At 47.9% G+C, this 18,487-nt stretch overlaps 2 protein-coding genes across 2 annotated transcripts in view; one reads left to right on the top strand and one right to left on the bottom strand.

Moving 5' to 3' along the window:
- Nucleotides 1-18,487, bottom strand: part of LOC119433395 (bifunctional arginine demethylase and lysyl-hydroxylase JMJD6-like) — a 222,624-nt gene that overhangs the window by 23,069 nt on the left and 181,068 nt on the right. The gene's annotated exons all lie outside the window — the stretch shown is intronic.
- Nucleotides 105-18,009, top strand: LOC119433394 (DNA repair and recombination protein RAD54-like). The gene is made up of 5 exons (XM_037700576.2): nucleotides 105-967; nucleotides 1,398-1,903; nucleotides 3,747-4,172; nucleotides 15,788-16,024; nucleotides 16,816-18,009. The coding sequence occupies exons 1-5, from the start codon at nucleotides 275-277 to the stop codon at nucleotides 17,054-17,056; spliced, it is 2,103 nt and encodes a 700-aa protein (XP_037556504.1). The 5' UTR covers nucleotides 105-274; the 3' UTR covers nucleotides 17,057-18,009.

Below are 18,487 nucleotides of genomic sequence, written 5' to 3' on the forward strand. Positions count from 1 at the left end.
TTGAACTTATAATGCAAAAAAAAAACATTATTATTTTCATAGTTTCTCGTTCTGCCGCATACAAATGAATGGCGAGACCGTCGTGATCAGCTGCTACCCGCCTTTTTCGGAAAGCACACGAATGTTCGAACGTGTTGCCACAGGTGTTGCTTCTTGATGTAAAATACACATGGAGACATCTGACAAGCTATCCTATGAAAATCAATCTTGTCGTTTGTTCCTCAACCGTGAAGCTGTTTGAGCCTGCAGGCCGCTTGCGACCGGCGCAGACATTATGCGCCGATGTTTCGCTCCGAGTCAACTGGCCAAGCGGCGTTGTGTTCAGGACGACGAAAACGGCGTCTCGGTACGTAGGGTGAAGGAAATATACACTAATGGCGACGTCAACGAGAACGGCGAGCATGTCCTCAGCAAGCACGAAGCGTTCATACGATCGCTGCTCAGCAAGCCGTACAAGGTACCCATTCCAAACTACGTGCCGGGCCTGCTAAGCCGGTCGCTGGGCCTCAAACGAACGTCTGGACCGCGCCCCCTCCACGATCCCGACGAGGAAGGCGCACTAGTTTTGTACGCACCTCCTGCACTGACGAACCACGAACAGATGACGGCAAACAGCCGGCTCGTGCATGTGGTGGTCGATCCTGTGCTCACCAAGGTGCTGCGTCCTCACCAACGCGAAGGCGTCAAGTTCATGTGGGACTGCGTGACGGGTTGCCGCATTGAAGGCAGCTACGGCTGCATCATGGCCGACGAGATGGGCCTCGGCAAGACGCTGCAGTGCATCACCCTGCTGTGGACGCTACTGCGACAAAGTTCCGAGTTCGCGACCCCGACCATCACCAAAGCGATCATCGTGACGCCCAGCAGCCTTGTAAAGAACTGGCACAACGAGCTGTCCAAGTGGCTGGCCGATCGGGTCCGCTCCGTTGCCATCGAAAGCGGCAGCAAGGCCGAAATCGACTCTGAGGTCTGCAGAACTTGTGGTTCCTAACATAATAATTAATGTTGGGGATGCGGGAAAGAGGCACATTTTTGTGTGAACATCTCATTTAGTACGTTTGGATGTGACCATCGTAGCAGAAACAAAGGAGAGTCAATGTTTCTTTTTTTTTTTTAATGTTTAGCTAGCTTCCTGCTGCATTCAGTAGCAGGAGGCCCTCTCTCAGTTGTTCTTTGGTATCTGTGCACTGCTGCCGTGCACAAATTGGAAAATTGCACAAACATATATAGAGCAGCTGCTTTTATTTGTATATGTCGAAATGCAGACTAAAGAAAGTGCATACGGTATTCACACACACTACTACCAGTGTACTGGACGCAATCTGTGAAACGCAGTATATTTGTCTACTAGCTTGCAAAACACCACATACAATGCTTCTTGCTTTGCTTTATTTCAGATCCGCAGCTTCATGACTGCTGTTGGCAGGCGTGTCTGCACACCTGTGCTGATCCTGTCATACGAAACCTTCCGTCTGCATGCTCAAGCACTGCAGAGTGGTGAGGTGGGGCTTGTCATTTGTGATGAAGGTCACCGGCTCAAGAACTGCGAGAACCAGACGTACCATGCCCTGAATGGGCTGCGGACACGGAGGCGTGTGCTGCTGTCGGGGACACCCATCCAGAACGATCTGCTTGAGTACTTCAGCCTCATCCACTTTGTGAACCAAGGCATCCTGGGTACAGCGCAGGAGTTCAAGAAGAAATTTGAACTGCCGATTTTGAAAAGCAGGGACTCTTGTTCAACAGATGCTGACCGTGCGCGTGGTCAGGAAAGACTGGATGAGCTCATAGGAATTGTGAATCGGTGCCTGATCCGCCGGACTAATGCCATCCTGTCACGTTACCTGCCTGTCAAGACGGAGTATATTGTCTGCTGTGCCATGACGTCAATGCAGCGCACATGGTATGAATGCCACCATTGTGTTCTGATGCGTTTGTTCTTTTTCCTATTTGCTTACTACCTACGTACACTTTGTTACCTACTTAGCAGGCATGCAAAGCGTTGTTGTTAGTTCCTTAGTTCAAGTGAACATACAAGCACCTTACATCACTTGCCCATGTATTGAACTACTGATTTCTGTTAGATGCCGCTGCAGGGCATACAGTGGTAGAATGGCAGCACAGTCACTGCTAATGCAGGTATTAAAACTTGTTCAGACCTGAAGATTGCACTTAAACAAGAGTACAAACAAGGTTAAGTGTTATCTCTCAGAAAAGTTAGAGAACTGTAGGACCGCATGACTAATCAAAATCTAGCACTACTTGTTTACTTGAGATGCCAACAGGAGTGCAGGATGTGCATTGAGAGAAGTGATTATGATGCAAAAATTGACAGTCAAAAAGTGCATGAAATTGACATCGGTTATGAGCCAATGCAAAAATATCTTAGTTTGAAGAGTAATAATCCGTTACTCTTTAACATACAATGTTAGCTAATACATTCACAAATTTTTGATGCTTTGAATAGCTACTATTGGTGCATGCAGGTGATGGGAAAAATTGCACTGTTTGGTGTCACTCTTCCCTTTTAATTAATTGTATAATTTAGCCACTACACTTCACACATCTTAAGTTAACAGAGTGCACACTCCTGCCTGTTTGTTTAGTGGGTGACAAACAAGAGCTGCACACCTTTTGTGTGCAAATGGTCAACATATATTGTATTGTTATAGTATTAATACGTGAATGCGCTATTATGCCTCATTTTCGCCTAGCACTGATGTGAAAATTGCCGTGTATAAACATAATATATTCAGTGCCTGCTGGCCTTGAGTACATTAAAGCTCATTTTGTTTTTATTATGTGGGTTTACATGAGTATGATAGTGACGCATGGCACCGCATTTCCTGTATGTTGCTTACCTGTAAACGGTGGTAGTGTGCTGCAGAACGAATTAACGCAGTGCCGACGTTGAGAGGATGTTTACCCAACTATGTTACCTTCAAAGAAGGATGGCTCATTCGTCTAGTTGGTATTCCATTATTTTTGTTGCAAGAGCATACAGGGTGTTTCAGCGAACACTTTCAAAAATTTTTAAAGGTTGCCAGTGGCAGATAGCACAATTCTAGTTCACGAGCTGGTCTACTCGAAGAGGCGGACATTACTAGCACAATAAATTGAAATGCGTAATCGACTAATTAACAAAACACACTAATTAAGTTTTAGCTAATTACCTTATGGCCCACATTGCAATTAACAATTCTAGCCATGGAGTTCGCAAGGCGGATCCACTTGGAAAGAATTCCCAGGATGACACCAGTTTCAAGATATTAATGCCCGAAATTTATTAACAAAAACGTCGTTTTATGCATTGAAGCACAAAAGTGCTTCAACCCCCCACCCCTCGAACTTTGCACCACTGCACAACAAAACTCCTGAAAACGAAGAACCCTAGTTATATACTGCCTGGGGGAAAACATGCGGAGGTGCTGTCAGGGCAAATGGCCAATGCTTTTTCAACTCGTATGCCGCTGCTTGCAATCCTCCACATGGGACTTTGAAAGATCTGAAGGCTCCTACTTGTTGCTGGGCTAGTTGGTTTATAGTTGTTATGGTGTAAGAGGACACAAAATAATGTGAAGTAATAACAAGTGTGACAAGTAAATGTGAAGTAATGACACCCAAACAATGGACACTCTTTCCTGTCTTATCATTACTTCACATCACTCTGTGCCCTTTTACAATATCTAGAGCCCGTTTCTTGCTTGAGATTTTACATGTAGTTTTTGACGCTCACTGTTGTGCAGGTATGAACAGCTAGCCTGCATGAAGGGCACCACTCCACTGGCCAGCATAACACTGCTTAAAAAGCTCTGCAACCACCCATCACTTGTGCGCGAGTGCTTCCCGGAGAGTGAGAAGATATTTCGTGGACCTTCGGTGCAACCCGAGCTCTCGGGCAAATTGCGCCTGCTTGACTGTCTGCTGGCCGTGATCCGAAGCACGACCAATGACAAAGTGGTGCTCATCTCAAACTATACCCAAACGCTGGACGTATTCGAAAAACTGTGCCGCGAGCGTGGCTATGGGTTTTTCCGTCTAGATGGGAGCATGACCATCAAGAAGAGGGCAAAGATTGTGGCAGCCTTCAACACGCCATCCAGCCCGGAGTTTGCCTTCATGCTCAGCAGTAAGGCGGGAGGCTGTGGACTCAATCTTATTGGAGCGAACAGGTGAGTGTTGCTGGGTCTCCAAATGTCAGGAGGCTTTTTTTGCTGACTTGGCATGTCAGCTTTGCAGCTACAGCCTTCTGCTGCTCAACATCTAGTGAAGGGTTTGATTCCCTGCTGTGCTGCTGCTGTGCAAGGTAAATAAGCTCAGGTGGTTTGGAGCCCACCATTTTTGGAACCTTTCAAAGTGCAGATGTAGCTTCAGAGCAGCAGTAAATTAGTCAGTCAGGAATGGACTGGCCAGGAGTTTAAGCAGACTTGTAGCGCACGCTGTTTCACATTTCGGTGGTCTCTTCTTAATCCTAGAAGTTGGAGCAAGTCCTTAATGGCAATTGTTATTATATTATTTTATTCGTGTTTTTTTTTCTGCAATCCACTGCACTGTCACTGTAAGCCCAAGTGTGCAGTTCTGTTTGTCTCGACCATCTAGTTCTTATAGTGGTTAAATATTGCAAACTCTATCGTACACTAAAGCCACACGATTTTGAAGTCATATGGTACGTATTGAAAATATTACAGAAATCAATATTCTAATATAAATAAGCCTTGCCTCGATTCACTGATATAAAAAACTAGCGTAGCTTGCACTGGAGGCGTAATGCTAAAGAGACAGGAGAGCTAATGGGCACCTAGCTAGTCCTGGCTTTTGGGCTAGGCTAAGCACTACAGAATCATCCCCAACATTTTCAGGAATTTATTGAGTACTGATCGATTAACTATTGATTGGCTATCGATGACTAAGCTTAAGTAGTCCCAACCATGCTTAGCTAGACATAGCCAGGATCAGCTTCGCTAGTTCACAGGGGTATGTGCCATTGCACTAGGACCCTTTCTGTACTACCGCCAGGATGGGCGCGGGATCGAATCCCGGCCTCGGCGACCTCATCTCGATGGAGGCGAAATGCAAAAACGCCCGTGTGCTTGCGTTTTAGTGCACGTTAAAAAACCCCAGGTGGTCAAAATTAATCCGGAGCCCTCCACTACGGCGTGCCTCGTAATCAGAACTAGTTTGGCACGTAAACACCAGAAAGAAGAACGGCCCACATTTTTTGTGGACGGAATAACGGCCGGCTTAAACAGCTCCGCTGTTAAAACAATTTATTTCCAATAAAGACCGACAGAAAGACGACACTTTGGGAGGGAGGGCTTAAAACAAAACTGGATATGTCGAAAGCCAACCTAAGTTTGATGCACATGCGCCAGATCTGACCTTCAGAATGCACATCGTGTTCATTATAAGCGGCACTTTCTTTTAAACCGCGCGGACGCGGATGCCAAAATACACTTTTGCCGTTCGAGCCCGATTGTTGGCCGTCATCATGCCTCGACAAGATTGTCTTCCCTGGCATCCATTGATCTTGTCGTGGACATCATCGTCGCGTCGTCATAGTGTATATCTTCGTCCGGCAGCATGGCCTCCGAAATCGGCACTCCCGGCCATATCTCGGAGGCTATGGCGGCAGCATCTTGATAGCGAAAACCGCCGATGGGCGGCGCCACTGCTTTGCCAATTAGGTTAATAAAGACATTGGGCCCAAAATCTTAGAAAGCATTAAGAGAGGCAGTGAGCAAAATGATAATGGAAGATAAAGCCCCCGACGGGTGGAGACTGAGCAGGATGAGCATGATATATAAGGGAAAGGGGGACAAAGCCGACATAAACAACTACCGTCCCATAATAGTGACAATAGTGACGTTAGTGGTTTACAGGGTGGTGATGCAGATTATGAAGGACAGGCTGCAGGCATGGGTGGAGGGCGAGGAGGTGCTGGGGGAACTACAAAATGGGTTCCGGAAACAAAAGGCTAGAGGATAATCTGTTCTCATTGACGCAGTGTATTGTAATAGCAGAAAAGGAACACAGGTCCCTATGGCTCGCATTTCTGGATATCAAGGGAGCCTCTGACAGTGTAATCCAAAAGGATTTGTAGGACATACTGGGCACTCTAGATGTGGAAGATGGAGTAAGTAAATGGGAAAACAAGGTATCTATGCAGCAGGGGCTTAGGCAGGGGTTCCCTCTGTCAACATTGTTGTTCATGCTGTATTTACAAGGTTTAATGGGAAAATCCGAGAGGAGCGGACTTGGCTTCAACCTTTCCTTTTTCAAGCAAGGAAAATGGATTAAACAGTTATTACTAGGACTGACGTACGCGGATGACATTGTACTTATGGCTGACAGCAAGGAAGACTTGCAGAGATTAATGGACATCTGTGGTAAAGAGGGAGATAGCTTAGGTTTGAAGTTTAGTAAAGAAAAATCGGCAGTCATGATTTTTAATGATAATCAGGGCAGCAAGCATAGGATACAGGAGATTACGCTGGAGGTAGTGGATAAGTACAAATATCGTGGAGTGTGGATAAACAATGGGACTGAGTACCTAACGGAACGTGAAAAATATGTAACGGCTAAAGGTAGCAGGAGTGCAGCTGTGATGAAAAATAGGGCGCTGTGGAATTACAATAGGTACGAAGTGGTGAGAGGGATTTGGAAAGGGGTGATGGTCCCTAGTTTGACTTTCGGTAATGCGGTCCGGTGCATGAGATCAGATGTTCGAGCAAGGTTGGAAGTTAAGCAGCGGGGGGTAGGTAGGCTTACTTTGGGAGCACACGGAAATACACCAAATCAGGGGGTACAGGGTGACATGGGATGGACATCATTTGAGCGTAGGGAAGCTAGCAGCAAGATAGAATTCGAAGAGCGATTGAGAGAAATGGCAGAAAAGCGGTGGGCAAGGATAGTTTTCAGTTATTTGTACATGAGGAATGTTGACACAAAATGGAGGAAGCTGAACAGAAAATTGTTAATCAAATATTTGGACTGCAGGAGGGGTGCAAACCAGGAAACAGCGGTTAAGAAAGCAGAGAGGGGTCCATGGAAAACAGGGATGCAGACGAAATTAGCACTGGGAACATACAGAACATTCAAGCAAGAAATTGCTAAAGAAAATATCTATGATAGTTCTAGGGGAAGCTCTTTGTTGTTTGAAGCCAGGACGGGAGTATTGCGGACTAAGATGTACCGAGCCAAGTACCAAGGTATAGACACGTTGTGCGGTGCGTGTGGAGAGGAAGAGGAAACGGCTGAACACCTCATACTTTTCTGTAAAGGGCTTAACCCTACAGTGCAAAGCAACGGTGCTGACTTTTTCAAAGCATTGGGGTTTAGGGACAGTGAAGGCAAAATAGACTTTAAGCGGGTAGAAATAACCAAACGGATGTTATCTGATTGGTGGCTGAAATCATGGCAGAGGTGAAATAGGTGACCCGTAAAATAGCGAGGAATTGTGGGATGGGCCGTCTGCTAGCTGCTTCCGGTTCGAGTCAGCGCAGCCGCCGCCACCGCTTCGCCGTTGAATTTCATTGATACGCTTGCAGTCCGTTCTTCTTTCTGGGGTTTTACGTGCCAAAACCAGTTCTGATTATGAGGCACGCCGTAGTGGAGGGCTCCGGATTAATTTTGATCACCTGGGGTTCTTTAACGCATGCACACGCAAGCACACGGGCGTTTTCGAATTTCGCCTCCATCGAAATGCGGTCCCCGCGGCCGCGATTCGATCGCGCGAGCTCGTACTCAGCAACGCAAACGCCTTAGCTGACTGAGCCACTTGCGCTTGCAGTCCGGCTTTGACCCACTCGAAAATTACCCGGTTGCAGGTGCCTAGCAAAACCATCGTCGGCTGCTCAGCCGTTGGCTGCTCAAATTCAAGCGTTAAAGGTGAACACGTGTAACTACTGCCTTGCAGCAACCCTTGCTGAGTCAGCTGTGCACAAGCATCAGAGGAATGGCTGCCACTTTCAAAACTGTAACAAGGCAGAGACCATCCTTGAACAAAAAGAAAATGAACGTACAGTGCCACTTATCAGGCGGTGATTAGCTTTGTAAGGGCCGACACGGAATGATTCCCCAAGTTATTTCTTTCTCTAGCATTGACTCAGGCAACCAGAACTATTTCAGTATTCGCATGCACATATGGAGGTATTATGAAACGAGGTTCTACGGCGCGAATTTAAGCGGGATACAGCGAAATACATGCCTAATACTCGTAACCAACTAACCTTCCTTAGCTTTTTCAGCACAGATAGAGATAATGCGCAGCCGTAATATGACGGCGATACGGCCATTGTTGACAAAAAGCGAGAACGTCTAACTACGTACCACTTCAAATGAACCTAGAGTTTCGACCGAGAAATGCCGTTGACAGCGCGCAAAGTTATCATTTTCAGCGCTAGCTGCGCCGTTATACCGACGATATCGGGTTTTAGCTACGATCACTGACTTTTCAAAGCATTGGGGTTAGGGACAAGTGAGGCAAAATAGCTTTAGCGGGTGAAATACCAAACAGGATGTTATCTGATTTGTGGCTAAAATTCATGGCAGAGGGTGAAATTTTCACCCTCCACAAAGTACCAAAATCTGTTATTAGTCACGGCTAGGTGGCGTGTGCCACCTCCCGATTTAAAGGGTTCAGCCTCATCCATCCATCCATCCATGAAGCGCAGCGCGCAGTCTGAATTCTGGCAGCGGCATGAAATACGCGAACATAAAGAGAGAGAGAGAGAGAGAAGAGAGAGGAACTGCTTATAACGAAACTGGATATAGCGAATTACGACCTATATGGAACTCAAAATTGCATTTAACGGGCACGGTGCGGGTACAGCCACCACCAAATGACGGTTACTATAATTTTTCCAAGCAAAGTCGACAGTATCCCGGAGAGCTTGAGCGCGGCGTAAACTAGCCTTAACACTAACTAGAGCATACCAGAGCATACTCTATCATTGACCAATCACGCACGGCCTCCGCCCCTATGTCTTTTCAAGCGCGGTTGCGTATACGCGCAATTGGCATACGTATACAAAATAGCCTGACAAACAGGCGGCCGGGCGCTCATCGTTGCAGTTTAAAAAAACCCTCGGGGCTTCAGATTAAATTATTGTTACTTAAGTACTGGGCTTCGCATTCGAAAGTAATTACTTTGATGATACTTAAGTGAACTTAAGTGACTTTAAAATTTGGAACGGGCGCAAAACGAAGAGAACAATACCAATCGCTTTCGGCAGTTACCTCTCTGCTGCACACTACTCCATTTGCTCCTCTTATTCTTGACTAGAATATCGGCGATATGCTCTCTAATTCACGTCGCTGTCTTCCTGTCTCTTAAAGTTACGCCTGCCATTTTTCGTTGCATTGCTCGCCGCTCTGTGCATAGCTTCTCTGTTAAAGTCAAGTTTCTGACCCATATATGTTAGTATCGGAAGAGTGCAATGATTGGCTAGCCTAGTGGCTATGGCATTGCGCTGCAGAGCTAGAGGTCGCGAGTTCGATCCCGGTCGCGGCGACCTGCATTTCGATAAAGCCGGGAAAAAAAAAAAAAAAAAAACCCTGGTGCACTTAGATTTTCGTGCACGTTATATAACTCCAGGTGGTCAGAATTAATTCGGAGTCCCCTAGTACGGCGTGCCTCACTATCAGATTGTGGTTCTGGCACGTAAAACCTCAGTATTTATTCATTATTTTAATTTATTTTCTTGTTGTAGCGGTAAGCTGCCGATCATGACTTGGTAATGCACGCCGTGTACGCTCAGACCCATTTTCGCTCTTTTGTAGTCCGTAATCCTGATCTGGAATCTGGAATACGGAGGACTGGAGCTGTGTTATAGGTCGATCACCTTTCGAGTGTTGCGCTTTCGCGCGGCGCAACGTCCAGCGAGGCGTCTCGTTGAAGCGACTATAGACGTCCCGACCGCTGGTTCCCACGATCAGATATGGTGTATGACATAAGGCACGCTCACGACGAAGTGCTCGAGAACCGACGCGACATTTTGCTTTAGTGGCTGCCGAACCACTGCGGAATTGTCGGCAGCGACAGCACAGAGGAAGCCGCGCGCTTGGCTCATCAACTATGCTGCGCGGTAACTTCAATCATGCGCTTGCTCACCACATCACATCCTCAACAGTGAATTCGTCGTGTTTCACGAACTGCCGCTTGCATTCAATCGACCCTTGCGACTTCGCCTGCCATTCGGCGTACTATTCCTGACATTCTGCCCAATTGTCATATTCAGTAATGGCGGCATTTTAAGAGCCAATCAGAGAGGCCGTAGCAGCCTTCTGGGCCAATCACAGCAGACAAGATGGCGATTTCAACAATATGGTGGAATTTGCCGATGTTCAGAATAGCACCCCCGGTGTCTCCCTTCGCGAAACAATTTTATTGTGTCGCATATGGTTAGACGTCGCATTTACGAATGCTTTTTCATTCCTTATCGGAATGGCCAACAGCGCCGCATGAAGGTTTTTTTTTTTTTTTTTTTTTTTTTTTTGCGAGTGTGACGAGACGATAGAGCACCTTCTGTGCCACATGGTTCGACGCTCGGCGATGTGCTCTGTGAGCTGATCTCAGCTATTGTCTATGTATATGTTCAGGAACAGCAGTAGTCTCAGCAGCTTGGGCTTTGATAGACAGCTCCTAGAGGACAAAAATTCTGGGACCTACATGGCTTGAAGCACTTTTGCGTGCACAAGGCTACAAAAGCTATTACGCTTCTTAAAGGTTATACTCAGAGGACAAAAATTAAGAGACCTCCATGGCTTGAAGCACTTTTGCATGCACTAGGCCACAAAAGCTCTTGCGCTTCTTAAAGGTTATACTCAGAGGTTAAAATTTCAGGGACCTCTATGGCTTGAAGCACTTTTGCGTGCACAAGGCCACAAAAGCTCTTGCGCTTCTTAAAGGTTATACTCAGAGGCGAAAAATTTAGGAACCTCCATGGCTTGAAGCACTTTTGTGTGCACAAGGCCACAAAAGCTCTTCCGCTTCTTGAAAGTTACTCAGAGGAGAAAAATTAAGGAATCCCCCATGGGCTTGAAACACTTTTCTGTGCACAAGGCTACAAAAGCTCTTGCGCTTCTTAAAGGTTATACTCAGAGGCGAAAAATTTAGGGACCTCCATGACTTGAAGCACTTTTGTATGCACAAGGCCACAAAAACTCTTGCGCTTCTTGAAAGTTACTCAGAGGAGAAATATTTAGGAACCCCCATGGCTTGAAACACTTTTCTGTGCACAAGACCACAAAAGCTCTTGCGCTTCTTAAAGGTTATACTCAGGGGACAAAAATCTTTAGACCTCCATGGCTTGAAGCACTTTTGCGTGCACAAGGCCACAAAAGCTCTCGCGCTTCTTATAGGTTATACTCAGAGGCAAAATATTTAGGGACCTCCATGGCTCGAAGCACTTTTGTGTGCACAAGGCCACAAAAGCTCTTCCGCTTCTTGAAAGTTACTCAGAGGAGAAAATTTTAGGAATCCCCCATGGGCTTGAAACACTTTTCTGTGCACAAGGCTACAAAAGCTCTTGCGCTTCTTGAAGGTTATACTCAGAGGCGAAAAATTTAGGGACCTCCATGACTTGAAGCACTTTTGTATGCACAAGGCCACAAAAACTCTTGCGCTTCTTGAAAGTTACTCAGAGGAGAAAGATTTAGGAACCCCCATCGCTTGAAACACTTTTCTGTGCACAAGACCACAAAAGCTCTTGCGCTTCTTAAAGGTTATACTCAGGGGACAAAAATTAAGAGACCTCCATGGCTTGAAGCACTTTTGCGTGCACAAGGCCACAAAAGCTCTTGCGCTTCTTAAAGGTTATACTCAGAGGCGAAAAATTTAGGAACCTCCATGGCTTGAAGCACTTTTGTGTGCACAAGGCCACAGAAGCTCTTCCGCTTCTTGAAAGTTACTCAGAGGAGAAAAATTAAGGAATCCCCCATGGGCTTGAAACACTTTTCTGTGCACAAGGCTACAAAAGCTCTTGCGCTTCTTAAAGGTTATACTCAGAGGCGAAAAATTTAGGGACCTCCATGACTTGAAGCACTTTTGTATGCACAAGGCCACAAAAACTCTTGCGCTTCTTGAAAGTTACTCAGAGGAGAAAGATTTAGGAACCCCCATGGCTTGAAACACTTTTCTGTGCACAAGACCACAAAAGCTCTTGCGCTTCTTAAAGGTTATACTCAGGGGACAAAAATCTTTAGACCTCCATGGCTTGAAGCACTTTTGCGTGCACAAGGCCACAAAAGCTCTCGCGCTTCTTATAGGTTATACTCAGAGGCAAAATATTTAGGGACCTCCATGGCTCGAAGCACTTTTGTGTGCACAAGGCCACAAAAGCTCTTCCGCTTCTTGAAAGTTACTCAGAGGAGAAAATTTTAGGAATCCCCCATGGGTTTGAAACACTTTTCTGTGCACAAGGCTACAAAAGCTCTTGCGCTTCTTGAAGGTTATACTCAGAGGCGAAAAATTTAGGGACCTCCATGACTTGAAGCACTTTTGTATGCACAAGGCCACAAAAACTCTTGCGCTTCTTGAAAGTTACTCAGAGGAGAAAGATTTAGGAACCCCCATCGCTTGAAACACTTTTCTGTGCACAAGACCACAAAAGCTCTTGCGCTTCTTAAAGGTTATACTCAGAGGACAAAAATTAAGAGACCTCCATGGCTTGAAGCACTTTTGCGAGCACAAGGCCACAAAAGCTCTTGCGCTTCCTAAAGGTTATACTCAGAGGACAAAAATTAAGAGACCTCCATAGCTTGAAGCACTTTTGCATGCACAAGGCCACAAAAGCTCTTGCGCTTCTTAAAGGTTATACTCATAGGACAAAAATTGAGGGACCCTCATGGCTTGAAACACTTTTGTTTGCACAAGGCCACAGAACCTCTTGCGCTTCTTAAAGGTTATACTCAGAGGAGAAAAAAAAAATCCTTGGACCTCCATGGCTTGAAGTACTTTTGCGCGCATAAGGGCACAAAAGCTCTCGCGCTTCTTGAAAGCTACTGGACTGTACCAACGCTTGTGAGTGTTCATGAACATTCCTCTGCGAGTGTGTTCCCTCTGACTGCCTGTTAAATATTTTTCTTTTATTTCCTTTTTTCTTGTATTGTTTACTATTTCTCGTGTACGGTTGCCAACCTAGCAATGCCCTGGTTAACCTCTATCTTTCCTGCTTCGTTTCTTTGTCTGCTGGTTGAAAGATATACGGAAGTGATCTACCGACAGTCTGGAGCATTGTATTGTTAGGTTCTTTTGTTTTACGTGCCAAAACCACCAACTGATTACGAGGCACAGCACTGTATTGTATGCGGCACTATTGATACCTCCGGTGCAGCTTATCTACATGTTAGCGTAAACGTTCCCCGTTTGCTGACGCGAGTTGTAGGAGGAGGAAATAAAAAATTATGTCCGTAAGAACTAAGGGCCCAATCCGGGCCTCCTTGGTATACGCTCAGGCCTCCTCGTCCAGCACGTTTAATTGGATACGCTGCGCCAGAAATAGGCCACAATTGGCTTCTCATACGTTCGTAGCCTCCACGAACTTGTGCGGCGTACACCAGCGAGCTAAAGCACGCGAACTTCGCGTTCAGCAGGGGCCGTACGCTGAAACGATCTAGTTCGGCGATACTATCGCCTTGACCAACGGCGTGCGCTGATTGACTGATTTAGCAAAATTTGATGAGCTGATTGGCTGGTTGAGCACGACGTCATGTAATTTTGCTCAACCAGCCAATCAGCACGCGCCTGACGGCGATATTGTCGCCAAGGCGATACTGTCGCCGAAGTGGATAGTTTCAGAATACGGCCCCAGGAACGCGGAATTTCGTCGGAGCACGGTGGGTGCCTGAAATTTTATGATTGCGCTGCGGTACTGCAAGACGAGATATTCATTTTATTCCTTTATCGCACGGTACCTGCGCTTTGAATACTTCAGCTAGCTCACGGGCGTAAATGAGCGTGAGCTCTATTTGTATATACGCGCCAGCCCCACGTGGCCTCACTGTTTGCATACGCCTCTTCACCCGCAGGCACCTTGTTCTTCCTTCCTTCCATCGTCTCCCCGTGGCGCAACGTTTTCTTCTTCTTCTTTTTCACCTCGCCCTTGGAAGAGCTGCTTTCTCCTCTTCCGACCCCCGGCGGCGCGGTTACGTGCGCGTGCGCCGGCCGTGTCAGCGTGGCCCGTTACACGCTCCTTACGATGCGCGCGCGCTTCTTCACTGCAAGGGAAGGAACGGAGGCTCCCCCGATGCGCGTGTCGCGCGACGGAGAGCGCACAGCGGGACGAAACGCACACGCGGGAGTGTGTGAGTGGCGCGTGAGGAAAGAGACAAAAGCGGACGCACGACGACGTTCTTTTCAAGAGGGAGTGACGACACAAGCGCGCGACCCGCGGTGCGGCGAGGCTGACGGAATCGCGCGTACACCGGTGGCGGCCGTCGCCGTCATCGCCCTCGTTAAGACAAAGAACGGGAACCGAGGGGGCTCGATTATTATCATTATTTTGTTTTCTTTTGTTAGACACAACCGCACGAAGTGAACTGCAAATGAAGCCACGGAAAGCATACGGGAAATTAACTGTGGTCTTAAGTGAAATGTAAAAATGATAAGGAAACTAAACTTGGACGAAGAAACAACTTGTAGCCGTAGCGGAACCCACATATCATCCGCATTGCGCTCGCGATGCTATACCAATTCTGCTACGGCGGCTGCTATCCTGCCGTCCAATAGGGTATTTGCGGATGTGTACAAGATCTGACTACAATGGATGTGACCCTGCATTGGAGTGTTAGCCAGCGCCTCTCATGGCCATAGTGGAGGATGTAGAACATAATTCTAACCCCAGGTGGCACTCAGGTTGCCGTCGGTTTGCTTGGTGTACCACTGTTGTATACTTCAGGCTGCGCATCGCATGATACACCCACCGACGTTTAGCAGTGAATGGCTTTCTGCAGTGCAGAGTTCGAGGTCGCGGGTTCGATTCTTTGACCTCTTAGCTGCATTCCGACGGTGCAGATTGCAAGAAACGCTCGTGTACTCAGATTCAGGTGCAGGTTATAACGAGAACCAGGTGGTCAAAATTGTTCCAGAGCCCTCCACTACGGCGCCTCCCATAGCACCTATGTGGCTTTGGAATTAACCCAATTCAACCAATCAATACATAGGGTGGTCGGTGAGTGGATGGCCGGTCAACTCTCACGTATAGTGGCGAACAATATGAAAGGGAAATACCTATCGGTACTTGAGGGCTATCTTAAACGCAAGGGTTACAGATATCACAAACTGATTTCAGTTCTTTGGTGTCTGCTGAAACCACAAGTTGCGACGCACGTCGCGTACATGTCCTGTGCTGTTGAGAATTAACTTGAGGGGCGCGGCCAACGGGGCGTGCTTCTGTTCGACTACGCGAACGGCGAACCAGGAAGCTGTAGCTGATGATAAAGCGAGAAATTCCTCGACAGATCCAGGCGCAGGGACATTGAATAAGTCGATCGGTGCTGCGGAAATCCGCCAGGTAGAGAAACTTTCACTAAAAGTGAAGGTTCTCGTCCACCTGACAGGAGCGCGTGAGTACAAAGAAAGACGACACGCTCTATTTCGGTTCCCTTCCCCAGTGTATATAGCCAACTGGGCTCACCCTGGTTGACCTCTGTGGCTCTTCCTTATCAGTTATCTATCTACCAATATATCTATACACACACACACGTGCCGACTCACTGTGATGGCGCGTACAGCGCTTTCCTTCAAAGAGATTGTCACCTGCTCACCGTGGTGTCGTCGCCGCCGCAGGTTGGTGATGTTCGACCCTGACTGGAACCCGGCCAACGACGCGCAGGCGATGGCCCGAGTGTGGCGTGACGGCCAGCGCAAGCCGTGCTTCGTCTACCGGCTCGTATGCTCTGGCAGCATCGAGGAAAAGATCCTGCAGCGGCAGACGCATAAGAAGGCGCTTTCTAGCTGCGTCGTAGACTCCGAGGAAGACGTGGCACGACACTTCAGCGCCGCCGATCTGAGAGACCTCTTCAGGTATAATGTGGCCATGGCCTTGCGTATATATCAAGCGGGAATTCGTAATTCACCAGACCACGACTGTTAGCGTAATCCTGCCGAGAACTCAGCTGTATAGCACATGGTCTCGCGTTTTCGTGTCTGGTGAGTGCGCAATGAAGCGTATAGCACACTCAAACGTTGGTGAAGCCATCGTAGCGCAGATAAAACGGACACACTGGAGGCTACGTGGTGTCCGTGGTGTCGGCCCCGGTGGTGTCCGATCTTGTCTTTCTTGTGTCTGTTTTATTTGGCGCTGCGATGGCTTCACCAAGTGTTGACCAACTAGCCCAAAAACAAGTTATCTTGAGTAACGTTTCTCTGGAGTTGTTGCTATCGACAATTTAATTAGGGTGAACTCCAGACGATGCTTTTACTGATTTGTAGTTGAATTGTAGGAGAAAGACCGTCCAATAGTCAGATCGCCGCGATTGAGAGCTATATACCATTGCAGATGCGTGAACTTCGCCGAGCGTGCTTTTAGGAAACACAAAAACCGGCTGCCACGCAGCTTTTGGGATACCTAACCGGTATTTACCTGAGCGACTGACAGATGTGTCAGAATCTGACACCACCCACGGTTACAGCCGCCGTCGTCGTTTAGCTCTCACCCCTATGGCGCGTTTACGTTTTTGCTGTCACGTGGGCTCTTGGGCCTTTTCTATTTGTCCAGGAACGCTGGCGTGACTTCGCTATTGTGCTTTCGGAAGGCCAGCAATGCCTGGCGTGCTCAATGTGAGCCGTTATCTCCTATCTCTCGCCGGGCGCAGGCTGGACGCAGAGGAGGTTCGCAGCTCGACCCACGAATCCCTGTCCTGCCGGCGTTGCGTGAACGGCATCGAGGCGCGAGCCCCTCCGGAGGACGCCGACCTGGCGAGCGACTTGTCGCAGTGGCACCACTGCTGGGCGCGCAAGCAGTCCGAGGACCACGTGCTGCGACAGTGCTGGGACTCCGGCGTAAACTTCGCCTTCTCGCAGCGGTCGCACCAGGCGCCCGTGGCCGTGCCGTAAATGGATGCCGCGCCGTCCCGATTGGACCGCTGATCCTATTGCGCAGATGTCGTCTCTATTGTCCAGTTGCTTGCTGTCCTGGAACTCCAGCGGACCTTGTGCTATCGAAAGTACGCGTCTTCGCTGCGTTGCTGGTTTCGGCTGTCCTTGACTTCTGACCGTAATGTATAGTTGTGCCACGATCATTTGCGGTTGGGAACATTCAGCAATGTGGCACTGTACCCTGTCATATCATGTCCTGCACCAGTATTGTAGCTACCAAGCTCCTGTAATGGACATCCTCCAGACATTCTTTAGCTACATTCTTCCTGCCACCCTGATCTGATTGTCTTCGTCCTGGACCTCCAGAAGATGTCCTGTAGCGGCAGGACCACTGACGTGATCCGATGGTTGCTGTTGTGGATCTGCGGCGGGCGTTTTGTGGTAGCAGCGTGACGACAAAACGGGCTGGCGACACCGTACGAACCAGGAGGAACCTCCGAAAACGCTGTTCTTCGTTGCGCGCCTTCTGTCGCTGTATTCGTGTTTTGGTAGCGGAACTAACTTTTGTTCTCGTTCATTACGCTCGGAAGGGCTGCTTGCGATGTAAGAGCACCGCCATGACCCTTCCAATGTACCGGCACTCCGTACACGCAGAAGCATTGCGGACCTGTTTTGATTGAAAAGACCTCAGTGATACTGTAAAGCACGTTACCTGACCCCTCTGCGTAGAGTGTACAATGCGAAATGCCCCCACCTTTCTTTTGTTCCATTTTTTTTTGTCTGGATAGCTCATCTCATTGTTCCCGCTATCAGTGGCCATGACCACTTTGTCTGTACGCGCTGTATGATGAATCGGACACTGCATGCCAACCATGTGTCCCTGCTCACAGTACACAGCAATGAAGTTCCGCAATCTTGCGCCGGGCTGTTTTAATTGCTGATAAAGTGGAGCCGCTTCAGTTTGACGACGTAGTGCATATGCACGCCGTGGAATATGCTTAGTTACCATCCTTGCCACGAGCGCGGGCGATACCATCATCTACCTATGTGCGGTGGCCTGCATTGCTGGTGAATCGAAGAGCGGAGTGCCGTAGGCACATTTCAACCGGCAATGGAGAGTGCTGATCGCGGTAGTCTAGAGAAATCTAATGTAACGGTTCCTCCTGCGCGGTTGACAGCACAACGTTGCTGTTGCAGTCGTTCTGCTGGGTATTGTGGCAAATTATTCGCTAAGCCTAAAGATAATCTTACGACAATAAAACCGTTAATAAATGGCAAAATACTTTAACCTTGAAGTTGGGAAAGAGAAAACTGCAAGCTTACGAAGACATACCTGCCTTGTAGTGAAGTGAATCATGTCTCGCGATAGCTTGACCACGCATGTTCATCGGGGGTCTTTCAAGTACCGCGAAGCGCTTAGTTGCTTTTCTTGTCGCAGCGACGCAGAGG

Source organism: Dermacentor silvarum, chromosome 11 (assembly GCF_013339745.2).
Source record: "Dermacentor silvarum isolate Dsil-2018 chromosome 11, BIME_Dsil_1.4, whole genome shotgun sequence".
In the NCBI taxonomy this organism is placed as follows: Eukaryota; Metazoa; Arthropoda; class Arachnida; order Ixodida; family Ixodidae; genus Dermacentor; species Dermacentor silvarum.